This window comes from Drosophila guanche, unplaced genomic scaffold (assembly GCF_900245975.1).
Source record: "Drosophila guanche unplaced genomic scaffold, DGUA_6, whole genome shotgun sequence".
NCBI classification, from domain to species: domain Eukaryota; kingdom Metazoa; phylum Arthropoda; class Insecta; order Diptera; family Drosophilidae; genus Drosophila; species Drosophila guanche.
In genome coordinates this window covers 1,069,341-1,084,964 of record NW_022995748.1, presented here as the reverse complement: position 1 = coordinate 1,084,964, position 15,624 = coordinate 1,069,341, and the positions used below count along the sequence as shown (strand labels likewise).

The window sequence follows — 15,624 nt, the reverse complement described above, 5'->3', positions numbered from 1 at the left end:
GCTGTTGTTCTCTGTTCGGAACCCGCCGATAAGGATAACTACTTCAGCAGCTCCACAGCATTCCTGATAGTACAGGCAGCTGCATTAGCTCTAGTCACATGTTTGGTTGCATGCAATAATGCCAAAGCAACTTAATGGGCATACAAATTCAATTTTTACTGATAGCAAAGAAAGTATAGTTTAAAATATCCTTAAATGTCGTAGCTATAACAATTTTAACAAATATTAAAGGAAATTTCTATAAGCACTTTTGAAACTTACAAACTCGGTTTGAACCGATTACCAGGCGAACAGCACTTCAAATGAAGTTGTTTCACTCTATCAAAAGCTGTCTGCTATAAACTAAAACAAGTAGGAATTGCATCGCAAAAACGGCCCAAAACCAGATTGGTTTTTGTTGCCACTTTAACGTTGTTTTAGCACAGAAGCTCTAATCGGGAGAGTGTCTCGTATCGTTGAAGTCCATTAAGGACTTCAATAACTGTGAGGATATTCCTTTTTAACTCTATTTTGTAGACCTGCTTATAGTGAGTATCTTGAAGTTATGCATACCCCAAAAGAGTGCCACGCATTTTTTACTTGTAAAAAATCGGACAAAGTCTGGAGAGTATTTTCCCAAATTGGTAGTAAAATCAAAACACAAAGCTCAATTATTGTGCAATATATTCAGTTTATGCATGAGTATAATCGAAATATATTTGATGTATTTATTTTAATTCACTTCCACTTGTCGTACACTAAATGCTACCGAAGAATATATATGAGTATCATTTGTTATTTTTAAGTGTTTAGTTTTTAGTTCATTTGGGGAAATTGCTGGCATAATTTTAATACTTGAATTTCGAGTGCAATGCCAAAAGCGCGTTCGAGTATGTGGGGTGGAAGAATGTGGTGGAAATGCGAACAGGAACTGTAACTGGAGCTGGAACATTTTCAAAGTCACATTTTGTCCAATCGAATATGTATGCGTATTAATCAATCAGTTAGTGGGGCGTTCTCATATCGTATTTTTATCAACCGCTTGTAATTTGTTTGAAATTTTGTTCACAATGCCAGAAAATTTCAAAAATTACCAAAAAAACAAATAAAGTCTCATCGAATTTGGGGTTGTCGTTGAAGGGGTTAGTACTCTCGTAAGTATTACATACTTATTGTATGTGTGTGTGATTTAAATTAATTAATTATTTATGTTTTTAGTTGGTCGTTTGCTTCGTTGTAGTTCCCCACATTATTTTCTATCCTTGCCATGGCGATCCCGCTGATGTCTGGAGGCCGCAATGGTCGTCGTTGTCAGGCTGTGCACATGATGGGGCTGTTCCCGATGGCCATGCCCAGTTGATCCATGCTGCTTGCTGCTGCTATGCTGATGATTGTGGTGTCCATTCAGTGTGCTTTTACCGTGTCTAAAGGGAGCATACACAATAAATTGATTAGTTTTGTAATGATTATTTGAGATCAAATGTATATGATTGTATTTTTAATAGTTTTTCTACTGTTCTTAGGCGATAGTACGAGTATTTCCAAAATGCTACTTCAACTACGGAGTTTCAAGGATGCTAAAGAAAAAATAGAACAGAGCTAGACTTGATGTGGTTTTTGGTGTTGTTTCAATTTTTTGATAGATCTAATTTCATTGTTTTGATGATATCGTTTTGGGGTTTCTTTTCTTGTTTCCAGCAACATGTTCATAGTCAGTGTTTAGAGTCGAATACTAGTGATACGATAGAGTGGGTGGGACGAGTGCATGAGTGGGGACAGTCAGATAGAGAGTTAGGATTGAATATTAATAGAGTTTTTTTAATGGTACACAAACATGCAATTCCAACCAGTCGAAGGTTAAACAAATTACCAATTAAGTACGAAACAAGAGACGGTTATTCGAATTAAATGTTAGCAGAATTTGAGTATACTTGTAGGGAAGTTTAATACTACTGATTCCAACCATGCCATGCATTACAATACTTTAGTTCCTGCTTCAATACAATACGCCTTAGGTGCAACCCAACATGACACTACTTGGGGTGTTAGAAAAGAGAACAAAATTTGGACAAAAATAAAAACGCTTACGCTGTGAAAAGTAAAAACAGAACCAGATGGAACAACGAATCCAACAAATGGATTCATTCTCCCTGCCCCTTATTGTGCGTGTGTGCTTTGGCCGGGTTGGGTTTTTGTTTGATTTGTGTGCGCTCCAAAAAAACAATATTCAACAATTAACAACGAAAAATCTCTCTCACGGATCAGTAGTGGTTTTGCTTGGTTTTTGTTTAAGTATTAGTAGGGGGAACACAGTGGGTGGGAGTGGTTGGGATTAGGCATACGGAATATGTGGGGGGAATATTGAAACATTTATCAAACATTTTTCGTGCATTGGGATTATTTGTAAATGTAACTTGTGCGTGACGAGATCCTTGCATCCGATACAATATTTTTTGTTTGTTTTGCTTATTTTTGGTTTCATTTCTCTACGAGTGTGTGCTGTGCAGAGTTGAGCTGTGCTGTGTGCGCCTCCAGCGCTGACTATGAACATGTGCAGATGCCGAAAGGCTGGTGCGTGGAGACACTGCTGCGCACCTGCCGCATCCTCAGACGCTTTGGCCAGCCGCCCAACCGACCCGCACCCGCACCCGCACCCGGACCACGACCAGCAGCCGCACCCCCAGCTGTGCCGCCAAAGAGCTGAGCATGATCATTGCTGAGATTATTCTGATATGGACGAAGTTTTTCCAGCTTTTGGCTGGCACTGGCACTGCCACTGGCACCACCTGCTGCCGTGTACAGCAAATAATTGTCATAGACATGGCTAACACTCGAATTCCGCTTGGCCGCCAGATACGGCAGAAAGGCGAAACTCGAGCTGGTCGACTGGGTGGCCTTCAGCGAGGGCTTCCTCATGTCAGGTCGCCGCGCCATGCTGCGACACCTGAGCGTCGACTGATTCGAGTAGCTGGGCGGAATCATCTCCAGCTTGGTGCGGTACTCATACGAGGCGGTGGGCTGCACGGGCACGGGTATGAGGGATCTCTTGCGCTTGCGACGCGGCGGTGGCAGTGGTACCATCGGACTTGGATTCGATATCTCCTCAATGCTGGCATAATCTGCATCTGCATCGATGGCCTTAGCTTCTGCTTCCGCTGCCACTTCCTCCCCGGCTTTTGTAGGTGCTAAATTCGTTACGTATACGTACGTCAGTTCGTTGTGGGTGAATGGTGGTATAGCTGTCGTGTTGTTGCTGTTGCTGGTGTTTGTTGTGGTTGGTTTATGCGTTGTGGATTTCGATGTTTTTGCTGTGGCTGTTGTGGACCTTTTGTGTGTGGTCACCGCTGCCGCTTCGTGACTGCTGCGACTCGATCTCGTCTTACTTGTTCTGCTGCTCTCCCGCGTTCCAGCCGCCGACTGTGCTGCTGCCTGCTCGCTGCTGTGCCTAGAGCGACTGGAGTGACCTGCAGGAGGGTTACGAAAGAGATTAGCTTTAGCTTTACTTGCATGGAAATAATAAACGACTGTTAACTGGTTTAGATAAAATTGTGTCACGGGAAAGGGAAGATTTTATAGGACTTTCCAAGTGCCACTCAATTTTCTCTATGGTGCCTGCTCTTAATACGTTTTATTTACGTTTAATTACTAACTAAAACAAATACTGTTAACAGTTTTAGAATCAACTTTGGGTGTGTGCTGTGAGTAAGTATTTGTAGGAAAGGAAATTTCATTTATCAATTTAATTTTCAGATATATTGTTGTTCCATAAGCGAAAGGATTGGCATTCATAATTGGAACTGTGTTATTATTTATATTCTCCTCGTCTGTGGTTTGTGTTTATAAAGATAATATGTGTGTTGTGTGTGCTGTTTAGTTTTGTTTAACTAATCTCAACTGATCTGATCTATCGAACCTAAAACGTTTGCTCATCCTCTGGGGCTGTGTGGCACCCATAATGAGCAAGCCCAAAACGAGTAATTCTGCAAGAGATAAGCAATTGATCTTTTGTTCTTTCCAGTCGATCCTTTGTGGTAGAGTTTGTTTTCTATACCCTAAGATCACTTACCCCGCGAACGCGTCAGCTCCTCGCGATGCTTCTCACTGCCTCGGGAGCGTTCCCGTTCACGTAGCGCATTCTGACGTGGACGACTCTCATCGCTGACACGAGAGGATCGCAGCAGACGACTGCCCGAGCTGTGTTTGCTCTCGCTGGAGACGTGTTCCACATCTCGGTGACGACTGTGATGGGAGCTACGCTTCGACTCAAGCGAAGAAGTGGCAGCAGCCCCTGCAGCATGGGTTGTGCTCGATCTGGGCTTGCTGGTGTGCCGACTGGTGCGCTGCTCGATCGGTTCGTGTCGCGACTTTTCGCGTTTTGGGGTGCGCATGCGCAGACGCTCGGCCCGATGTTTGCTGGCCTGGTCGTCCGAGGAGCCGGCGCCTTGGGTGTTCGACTCGCGGGAGCTGGAGCGGGAGCGGTCACGGGGACAGCACTCGATGGACGATTGGGAGGAGCTGCGTGCCCGTGTGGGTGTTGGGGAGGGCGTGGACTGTCGCGAATTGCGACGAGCCTCCGAGGCGAAGGTGCCTCGAGCCACACTCAGCGATTGACGCTCCCCGTTGTAGACCTTCTCGTCGATGGTTTCCAGGGGCTTGCCACTGCGGCGCTGCAGTGAGCACGATCTTCGTCGCTGATCCTTGATGGCTGCCTCATCGGAGAGTGCCTGCAAAAGCATTCGAATTTAGGGCTAAATATACTGGCAAATCCTCAGCACATACCTTCAAAGTTTGATCAGCGTTGCGGGTCATTTCGCTCAGTATCTGTGCATCCCTTTGCAGGTCTGTCTTCCGCTCGTAGCTGCCGGGGGACCGCGAACGCGATGAAGGTGAATGCGAATGCGTTGGCGACTTCACACGGAATGTTGTTGTCAACTCGTTGGCAATGTTCTCATAGCAATGCTCCTCATTATCAGCATCATCCTCGTCGTCGTCGTAGTCGTTGTCCTGCGGACTGTGCCGCAGCAGGTCGGGTCGATCGTTCAGCAGCTGCCACTTGGTGGTTGTCGTTGTGGGTGCCACAGCCTCCTCCGTGTGGCTCAATTTACTGCGCGAAGGCAGCGTTCTTCTGGGATTCGTTGAGGTCGTAGACAATTTCGTTAGCAGCTGCTGTTGCTGCTGCTGTTGCTGGACTCCAAAGTAGGAGAGTTCGTGTTCGCGCAGCTTGCGGGCACCGCGCGCCTCCTTGACTATTTTCAGGGACTCGCTGCCGGAATCGTCAGGCGCCTCCACAGACGTTGGCTGAATGAAGAGGGTACGCGGCTTGGCCACTGGAATGAGCTGGCCAATGCGCAGAGTTGGTGGCGTGGCCTTGGGCTTCTCCACACGCGGAGAATGCAGAGCAATGTTCATGACATTCGATTTGGGTAGATCTGAGAAGAAAAGGGAGCGAGAGAAAGTGATGATTAGACGAGATAGCAAAAGGTTTCTGCCCGGAAATCACTCTTGTTGCCTGATAACCTAAAATGAACTCCACTAACCCGCTAAGCCCTCCCTCCCCCCCCTCGCAATGGATCAACCTGGATGGGTTTACCTGCTCGCTGCAGCATCTGATCTTGTGCCTCAATCTTCCATATGGTGCGCTTGGCCTTCAAGCGGCTCCAGCTGCTCGAGTACTCGCTGCCCTTGAACACATCCGCCTGCGGCAGCGGCAGCGGCTGATGATTATGATGCACTGTCTCCGGCGAGGAGCTGGCCTGTGTGCCGCCGCCGCTGTCGCTGTTGTTGTTGTCGCGAAAGTAACGCTTCACCTCCTCATCGGCACTGTCCTCCTCCGCATCCTGCTCAGCGGCGTCGTACAACCGCCGCAGCTGTGTCAATTGCTGGCTCACGGGTATCTGTGTATTGCCAAGCAGCTTGAGACGTGGCGGGGCCAGCGGAGTCCGTGGCAATGAATCGTACAGGGCACTGCCAAACAAATCGCTGCTCGTTATGGAGGTGGTTGAGGTGCGACGCGAGGATGATGTCTCCTCCTGGTAGCTGTGGGAGCGCAGCATTGGCGTGGGCACCACAATGGTGGGCTGAATCAGAGCGGACTCGATCGAGGCTATGCTCAGGCGACGCATGGCCTCATCGAATTCGTTGGCCGAGCGCATGGTCTTCATGATGAGCGACGTGGACTTGAGGCCCTCATCCAGGATGCGCTGATGATTGCGCAGATCCTCCAGCAACAGCTCCTGGGCACTGGCACGACGATTATAATGATGTGTGCCTGTATGGGAAATGTGCGGAAAGTGTTTTTGTTGGTGTGGTTTTGGTATTTTGGTATTTGGTTTTTAGTTGAGAGACACGCTTGCCAGAGGTTGCAGATGTTGGTTATTCAGTTAGCAAAGTGAGTTTAAATGTAGCATTAGATGTAGGAGTATAGGAAGCAGCGTTGAGAGTGGATCAGACACACACATGCATTACGAGGGAGAGATCAGATATCAAAGATCAAAGAGCAGGAGAGCAGTAGAGTTCGAGTAGAGGAGTCCATTTGCTAATTAACCCATAAATAAACTACAGATAATAACCACAAAATGCTAGATTTTTTGCTAGCCAAAACTACTAAACAATAATCTACAGGCACAACCCAAGGTACAACCCGTATACCAACCTGTTTCTGGCCACTCTTCTGCACCGAGGCTCACATTGATCTTCGTCGAATAGCCGTTGCCTGCGGGCGAGGTTTGCTTCTGGACTTGTTGTCGCTGTTCCACAATTCGTATGCGTTCGGCCACCGATTTGGCGGAGATGGGAGAGTCACTAGTGATGCCTGTGTGGGGGGTACAAATATTTATACACATACTCTTAAGATATTGAAAGATTTCTTACCACTATCCCTGCCTGAGGGACTCTCACGTTCTCCCTTCATTGCCGGCACACTCCACAGGACATCGGCACTCTCGATATTCTCACCCAGATGATAGGGTTTCGGCTTCACTGGCTTGTTCTTCAGTATACCCCGAATGTTGGACAGCTCATCCGTTTCGTTGTCTGTCGTATCCACGCCACTGGTCGAGGTGTAACTGTTCCGCGACGTTGACTCCGTCAGACTGTAGCGTGGCTCCAGCGTGACTGTCACCTGGCTCAATGTCTGGGCTGCTGCTGCTGCTGCTGTCGATGTCGATGTGGCTGTTAATGTGGATGTGGGCTGACTAACCACCTCCGGGGGATCCATGAGTGTGGCTCGATATGCCACTGTGCTGGTGGCTATCGTCTTACGTCGCTGTGGATCATCCCCAAAGTGGGTCACATTGTCGTTGCTGCCGCTCGTGGTGGTGCTGCCGCCACCAACACTGGCCGACTTCACCAGACTCTGAAGCGGTCCGCTGGCAGTGCTGCGTCGTCTGCGGCGAAAGTTGTTCGTGGGCGGCGGCTTGCCATCTGTCTCGACAATGTTCACCCGTCCCGATTCGGCGGCAAAGTGTACCTCTGTCTTGCAGAACTCCACACGCTTCTGGGCGCTGTTCCGATGCAGTTGACTGCTGGTATTTGTGGTGCTGCTGCTGCTGCTGCTAGTCACCGCCCCTCCATTCACATGCACCTGCGATGTCTTGCGTATGTCGCGCCAAGTCTCCTCCACGGCAATGGAGTGCCGTTTGCTCAGCTCCCCCTCGTTGACCGGACTTGCTGGAGGTTTGGCCACACGTCCAAAGTGTATAATGGTGCCTCCACCATTATTCAGTTGAACTGCTGCTGCTGCTGCAGCGGTCCGCTCCCGTTCTCTCTCTGTGGGCGACCAATTGCCTAGCTGCTCGCCGGAGCGTCCCAGGCCACTGTCCGTGGAGGCATCCACCCGGAAGATGCTCTTATCCTCGGGTGGCGACATCTTCTCAAAGCCGTAGGACTTACGCCGCAAATGCCACTCAGTGCTGGTGTCCTTCTGCCGCTGACGCGACTCCAGGCTGTGGGTATTGTGCACAGGGCGAAAGGCGGAGGGTGCCGGCAGTGGAACTGCCACTTGCACGGGAACTTGCACTTGCTCCTCGGACTGTTCCCTGAGCTTGGGTCGAGCCTGGTGGTAGGCCAGGAAGTCCTCCTTGTACAGGCTCTCGTCCGAGAGTTTCTTCAGCTTGCCGCGTATTTCCTGCAGAGATTCGGCGGTGAGGAAAGTGTTCCTCTTGGCCACCGTGGGCTTGGCTGTTTGGGTATTCAATATGGTATCGAGGGCGGCCAAATCCACGTGATTATTCCGCATGGCCGTGTTCAAGCGACGACCGTTCTCCAGCTCCGCGCGCATGCGGGCCACACTCACCGAGTTGCTGGGCAAATCCAGGGGGCGTGGCCGTGTGACGCTTGTCTTGTGGTGATCCTGTGACTGAAAGGAGCGCCGCAGCTTGCTGACACGTCGCCACTCGCCTGGCTCCTCTTCCTGCTCCTCGTTGCGCTCCCAATCCTGGCTGAGATCGTCCGTGGATATCGAGCGTGATCGCTGGAGCAGCCCACTGCCAATTGTTGGCAACGGCGGGGCATACACCGACTGTGACACCTGCTGGCGACGCTGATGCCGTGCGCTGAGCCTGTCGAGGAATGAAATAAAAGTACGAGTAATGTGTGTGCTTGGTATCAGAGTTCCATTTGGATAATGCCATGAGATTTTTGAGAATTTTGTGCCACTGCTGCTCACTCACCGCAAATCATCGTCGTTCGCAGCGTCATCGTTATAATGCCGGAAACTTTCCAAATCACGACGAAGTCGCGTTGGCGTACTACCACCACCACCACCAGCAACAGCAACAGCAACAGCTACGTCAGCATCAGATCCAGTACCAAGCTGAGACTGAGACTGAGACTGAGGCTGAGCTTGGGATACACCCACGCGACTGCTGCTGCTGCTGGCTGATGGTGGCTGGCCATATAAGTCGGCCTGCTGCTGCTGCTGCTGCTGCTTGGCCCAAGCGGACGACGTGGATGTGGATGTGGATGTGGATGATGATGATGATTCTGGTCCAACAATTGCATGTAGGCTTATTTTGCCCGCACTTCTGTGGGTGTTGCCCGCTGTGGCTGTTGCAGTTGTTAAATTTGAATTGTTGCTGCTTTGGCTGGAAATACTCGAACTGCTTTTCTGTAAATGGCAAGGCAAACGTAAAAATATATAAAAATAAGATAAAACATATAAAAACACAAAAGAAGAGCCTGAGCCTGAGCCTGGGCCAAAGCCTGAGCTCAGCTCGAGTGCGGGTGTCTCGTGTCGTGTCTCCCCCTCGTTCTGTTTATATTCCATTTATTTATTTTTTGCTGGCTGTAATTGTTATTTGTATGCTCAAAGGAGTGGGTGCATTATTTGACAGGAACTGCTTAAGGAAGTGCTTAGCACTTAAGTCCCATTTGACTCTATATATGTATATTTGTCGGTGTGTAATTTGTAGCCTTGGCTAAATGAGTTTCCGCAATGCAAGAATCTATATCAAAGTATCGATGATTGTTGGGTGTATGATAAGCATAAGTAATATAGTCTAAGGTCTAGTTATTTGATTAAATAATATTTCAAAATGCACAGATTATGGAATAACAATGTGAAATCCCGTAGAGCTGTAGGCATAGGCATGGATCGATGGTGACTTATTTTCATTTATATAACTCGATAAGCAGTTAATCATCTCTGGCTGTAATTATTTCCCCAGGCAAAACTCAGAAAATCAGTTACTTAAAATGTAAATCCTATAAGTCTTCCAACCAACCAAAAACTAATTGTCTTTTTGCAATAACTATTTTTTTTATAGCTTCCTGAACATCTCCAACTTCTACCCTCAGGAAAACATAGAAATCTTCTCCTACTCTCTACTCGTATATTACTTCATCTCTTTCATTTATATTTGTGCTGAAATAGGGAAAAAACTTGGCCAAAGAAATTGTTTGGTGTCAAGTTTGATGGACCCGAACTGACTGCTGATTGTGGGCGGTTGTGTCTGGCGGCAAGACACTTTCGCAGCAAAGTTTTTTGTGAGCGCTGCTCAATAATTAGACAGTTTTTTTTACTGGTTGGCCTAATGAGCGACGAGAGAGTTGCCAAGAAATTTCCATTGTGGTCATGACCCAAATGTGACTCCCGATTGAAGTGCTAAGCAACGCCTAATTGGGCCTGTGCTATTATTATCGATTTTAATTCCATTCCATATCGATTGCTGACTCAATCGCTCATTAGAACCAGACAGACAGAGAGAGAGAGAGCGTGTGTGGGGGTGTGTCGTCTAGTCTGGTGTTCTTTCTAGACTGTGATGTATGGCATTTTGCCAATTGCAGACGACGAGCTGTGACTTTTGTTCATTTTTTTTGGTAGCCTGTCTGATGTTCTCCTATGATTGCGGCTACTAATCTATTGATAATACTTTTATGGCTGCGTCAGATGACCTCAGCTCAACTTGGGAAAGGAAAACCCCACCTAGAGATGTAAAAAGTAATGTTGGATCAGCTATGGTACCAAGAACTGAAGTTTTAGATCGAAATATGTATTAAAAGTCTTTTGATGCAATGTGAAAATTGATACAAATATTAAATATCATAAAATGAGTCTCTGTTAGTAGCAGAAATGCCTAATATAGAATTGAAATTAAGCAAATATTGTACTCGAGAATCTGATTAAGAGAAAATTCAAGCAGTACACACTTCTGCCACATTATTGTGGACTTCCTCTTGGTTTCTGTAACCCACAATCAGTGGGGGGTTCCTCACTTCACATCAATCTGCTGGCCAATAACATTTTCCCACCCTCTCATCCATGGATCATTACAAGTTTTCACGATGATTTTTCCCGCAGCTCGGAGCATGAGCATTTCCCCCTTGAATAACAACAACAACAATCAGAGACCGTTAACAACTGACCATTTTCGGTCATTGCCATGGCCGTGGCAGGAGATTACTCGTACTCCGTACTCCTCCAGCCAGTTCGGAAAGAAAAATGACTGCAAAAGCAAAAGCACAGGCAAAGGCAAAGGCACAGAAAACACAAGCAAACATCAACTCAGCGCATGCTAATGAGCCAACAGAAAAAAATAAGCAAACAAACAAACAAAAAGCAAAAAGAAAAGCCACAAGAAGCGAGCGAGTGAAAAATTGTAGAGGCACAAAAGCTGGTGGACTACCGCATAGGAGGAGTATTCGGAGTCTAGTCTGTCCAATAGCCAATGGGCATTTGGGCAATGGGCAACGACGGGCGACGGACTTACCATTAGATTGCTCAATTTCAAACTTGGAGCCGTATCGGGTAACAAATTGTGTCCGAGTTTGTGCAAATGAGCGACGTCAGCGTCTTGATCGCTGCCTTCACCATTAATCACAACAAAATCAACATGATCGTCGATGTGCTCCTGGCCATTGCTCAGCTTGCGCAGCGTCGACATGGCCGGGGATACGATGCCAATGTCGCTGCTTAGACTGCCACTGAGACTGCTATCATCGTCGCTAAGCTCACAGATGTCAACACTCTGAGAGGTGGGCCTGGGCCTGGGCATGGGCTTGGACCTGCATCTGGATGCCGGCGGTGACCAAATGGTTGGCGGAGTAGGAACACTGGTGCGTGTCGTGGTGGATGTGGATGTGGAGGATGCGGCCCAGCCGCGCGATGTGCTGCTGCTGGTGGTGGATGAGGTCTTTTGTACTGTCTGTGTGCGTATCACCTGCATGGCGCCGTTGGCGGTGCGTGCCTTCAGCACTTCCAACTGTTTTCGCTGTGTGTGCTGTGTGCCGTTCGGCTGTGAGATGTTTTGGGAATCGGATATCTGCAGGGAGAGAGAGGAAGAGATGGGAGAGAGAGAAAGAGAGTTGCGGGATTGAGTGAATGGCAGGATAATGAGTGGATCAAAGGAATTTTGTTTAATAATTAATTGTGCTATTTTTTGGTATTTGTTTGGTATCTTTTAGTATTTTAGTAAGATTTTTCATCAATTTAGTTGGACGATTGCGGGGAACTGAAAGTGTTGATACATCCATAGTGGGTGAAACGCAGCAAAATAATTTCCATTGTAGTCCAAGAAATACTCAATTATGTCTAATAAAACTTTATCATTATTATTGATAGATTTCTAGTTGAAGTATTGCCACAATGTGTCTTGTATATTCATTTATTATTTTATCATTACATTCTCATTATTGTCCATCCTATGCAAACACCCGAAAGTATCCGATTTCGTTTGATCTAATTTATATCTCAATTACCGGTCCGATAAATGCTTAGCTCTTGGCCATTCCCTGCCTAAACAAACATTCAAATCTCTTACAAATGATATAAATAAAACATTAAACAAGCAATCCAAACCGATGGCGATTGTATGTATGTAGCATACAGATACATATGTGATACGTGTGTGTAGGTTTTACTTTTTTGTGGGTGTGTCCCTCGTGTGGGGCGTTTAAAGTGTTTGGTTTGTCGCATGGCATTCGGCATTCGGCATTCGGCAACTGGGCGTATGAAAGTTGCTAGACGAAACACTTGACCGTCAAGCGTCTCGCCTAGCCGCTTGATCACTTCGCCGTGCTTCATGATCTGTGCTCCGTGGCGGCTCTTATCTGGACAGCTGTTGCTCGCTCGCTTACGGCACACGTGACCAGCCAGCCAGCCAGCCAGCCAGCCACAAATCAAAACGAGAGACTCTCGGCAACTGCACCCTTTTGCACTCGAACAATTAGCAGATCCGTTCATTGGGTCGTGCCATGACACACCACAGAAGAAAAACTAAAACAGTGGAGAGAAAATGTTGAACTGCGGAAACCGAAGCCTGGCACACCCTTTCTAGATTGATTGTTTTATTAAGAGAAATACTTGTTGCACTTTAAATTAGAAAATATTGAGAATTCATTGCCCCAACGTTGTGTGGTGTACCCCTGTTGCAAAGAGAATCTAGAAAATATAGAACACTGTAAAATGTACAAAACACATTTGAAATGGCCACAGATCGATTGTGGCAATCGATTGCTTTGATGATTTATAGTGCTAAACATGTATTATATGCCCCAAATAAAAACTTTAGTCCGCTCCTTGCCACGCCTGTCCGTGTGTCTCCGTGTCCATGTCCAGTTTTTGTGGCCCATTCGCGTCAATGACCAAATGGAAACGGCTGGTTCAGAGTCAAAGTGCAGCCAGCATTGTCTTTATACAAAAATTTGAATGTTCTACCGTCCCGCAGGGCGGTGGAAGAAACAATAAAAAATGCAATGAAAAATTCATATTCTGCGCAATTTTCTTATGCGGTTGAGTCATTTCAGGGGTTTTTGGGTTCTAGATTGTTTGTCTCTTTGTTTTGACTTGGAGAATGGGCCACAGTACGCGACTGTGGTGAGATCTTTATAATTAGCTTCATTAGATGGGAAAATAGAGGGTATTACTTCAGCGGGTGGTGGCACAGTTCTGTGTGCAATAATGGGAACTAGATTCATAGAAATATTTGCAGAATTTTATGCTAATTTTGTTCTAGTTGAATCACATATTTATGCTGATTTTTGTGTGGTTATTTTTTTCTTTAAACGATTCCTTTTCGTTACTCTGTTCCATCAGTAATCATTTTCATTCAGAGATTATTGCGGTTCTTCTATCTCAATCTCCAACAGCCGCCTTATGCTTCTGTTATGCACTGTACCCTGCGTATTTCAGTTCAGGGCTATATCCCTTTGAAAAGTTCTCAATCAATTCGTTTCATTTGTGCCCTTCCATTCAACCTCGAATTCGAATTCTTTGACCTGCAACTTTCAGCTTCTCCAATAACCGCAGGCCCCGAAATGGCCGCGGCATAACAATCATATCTGGCGGTTCCCTAAAGTCACACTCTCATCCTTGAGCACAGACTGTGACCAAGAAAGGGTACGAGTACGTACAAAAAATGTTGCGGGACGGGACAGCAGACATAAATTATTGAGCATAAGCAAAGTTTCGAACCCTTGGGCCATGCACGTTCTGCCAGAGTTTCTCACGCCATATTATAGCCATGGAGTCAGGAGGAGAGGAGACTCTTTTTTTTTTGTCTCTTGGTTCTGCATTTTGTTTGGAGAGCCTGCAGCCGCTGTAGTTCCTGCAGTGTGTGCCTGTCTATCGTTGACCTCTTTTACTTCTAACCAAAATGCTGTTCGATGTTCGATGTTCTGCACTCTTGCTGTGTGCCATTTAAGCTTTCTGTTGGTGGCCATGTGTAGGCTGGCTGGCTGGCTGGCTGGCTGGCTGGCTGGCTGGCAGGCAAGTTTTTTATTTCGTGGCCTGGTTGTTGTCTTGGTCTTGATCTTGGAGTCTCGTTGTCTGCTGAAGCTAATTAAGCTGTGCCAATCTGCATGGCTGTTGAAACTCACAGCTTGCTGTCCCCCAGAGGGGGTTGCCTCAATCAAAGCCACAGCCAGCAGCCAACATCGGCAGCTGGCGAAAGAAAGCCAACTGTAAATGAATTATTTTAGCATGGCCAAAATGATCAGCCGAATGATCAGTGTCATGATCTCGAACTTGAGGCAGCCAGGCAGCTACACTCTACACTCTACACTCCGCTGCAGCCGCTGTGGCAATGCTGATAAAAGCTACAGCCAGAGAGCCTGCAGCAGATCGAAGGTAGCCTCGCAGAGTACGAAAGACAAAATTGAAAATTGCTGAATACCAAAATCCCAAATCCGTATTGCAAAGTCAAGTTGAAGGTTCAATGAAATGCAGACCTCGCCACGACTTGCCACAGAGCGCTTCCCGCATATATTATAACAGCCAAAGTCGTGATGATGTAGAGGAAGAGACTTTGGCTTTGCTTTCGGTTTTTTTTTTGTTTTTTTCCTTCTATTTTTCTTTGCTTTTCGGTCTATGCCAAAATATTTTGTGCCTATGCCTGGGCCATGCTCTGAAACGAATTTAATGATGCTACACCACGATGATGATGATGATGATGATGATGATCATCATTATTATCATCCTCACTGTAGTCGACATCGTCTTCGTCGTCGTGGCCGTCTGTCTGCCTGTCTGTGGCCATAAGATTGACTGTCTATCTCCTGCCTGCTGCTGCTGACTCTGTCTCTTGACTCTGCCCCATGTCTGTGTGTCTGTCCATTCGCCTGTCTTACAGTCTCTCTCAGTCTTTCAGTCCTTTAGTCCGTGGCATGCATGTCGCCTTTTCTGGCTGGGATGGCTGCATGGCTGGCAGCTCTCTCACACACAGATCGCCTGCATAGACATGCCAAAGCGTTGACTCTTTTTTATTTTTAGCTGGCACTGACTTTGGTACTGTGCACAGTGGAATGTGCAGGCCATACATTATTGCATATTGCAGTTAGAGAAGAGAATTGGGATTGAGAAGAATACCCGTAAGAGATTGGATGGTATGCAAAGGAAATCGGTTAGAAATTGGATGGCATTTGGATTGAATCATTTAATTCAAACTGGAAAATAAAGCCTGCATCGTATAGATGTTGGATATGGTACATTTATTCCCTATTCCCTTTATATCCCACACCACTGTTCGGCGAACAAATTGCTCTCCTGCGCCCTTCCTTTTGCACACAGGCCATTTTGTTGGATGCTTCTTTTTGCCCGCCTGATGCCTAAACTATAATAATATACATTTTTATATGCATTATTTCTGTCACGATCTCGTTGGCTTTATATCTCTATATAGTGGAGCTGCAGGAGAGTGCTCGTAGCAAATC

At 46.6% G+C, this 15,624-nt stretch overlaps 1 protein-coding gene across 8 annotated transcripts in view; it reads right to left on the bottom strand.

The window, feature by feature from the left end:
- Positions 1–697: 697 nt before the first annotated feature.
- The window catches only part of LOC117583861 (serine-rich adhesin for platelets), a 41,302-nt gene continuing 26,375 nt past the window's right edge, over positions 698–15,624 (bottom strand). For 2 of the 8 annotated variants that reach the window (XM_034272482.1, XM_034272484.1), the window contains exons 3-10: positions 11,187–11,738; positions 8,649–9,085; positions 6,850–8,537; positions 6,632–6,790; positions 5,570–6,247; positions 4,759–5,408; positions 4,046–4,703; positions 2,168–3,443 (exon numbers count right to left, since the gene is read on the bottom strand). In XM_034272482.1, coding sequence (XP_034128373.1) covers positions 2,521–3,443; positions 4,046–4,703; positions 4,759–5,408; positions 5,570–6,247; positions 6,632–6,790; positions 6,850–8,537; positions 8,649–9,085; positions 11,187–11,738 — 5,745 coding nt within the window. In that variant the 3' untranslated portion in view covers positions 2,168–2,520. Of the gene's footprint in view, positions 1,404–2,167; positions 3,444–3,892; positions 3,960–4,045; positions 4,704–4,758; positions 5,409–5,569; positions 6,248–6,631; positions 6,791–6,849; positions 8,538–8,648; positions 9,086–11,186; positions 11,739–15,624 lie in introns of those variants that run through there. The other 6 variants (XM_034272483.1, XM_034272488.1, XM_034272489.1 and 3 more) reach the window with 6 other exon arrangements.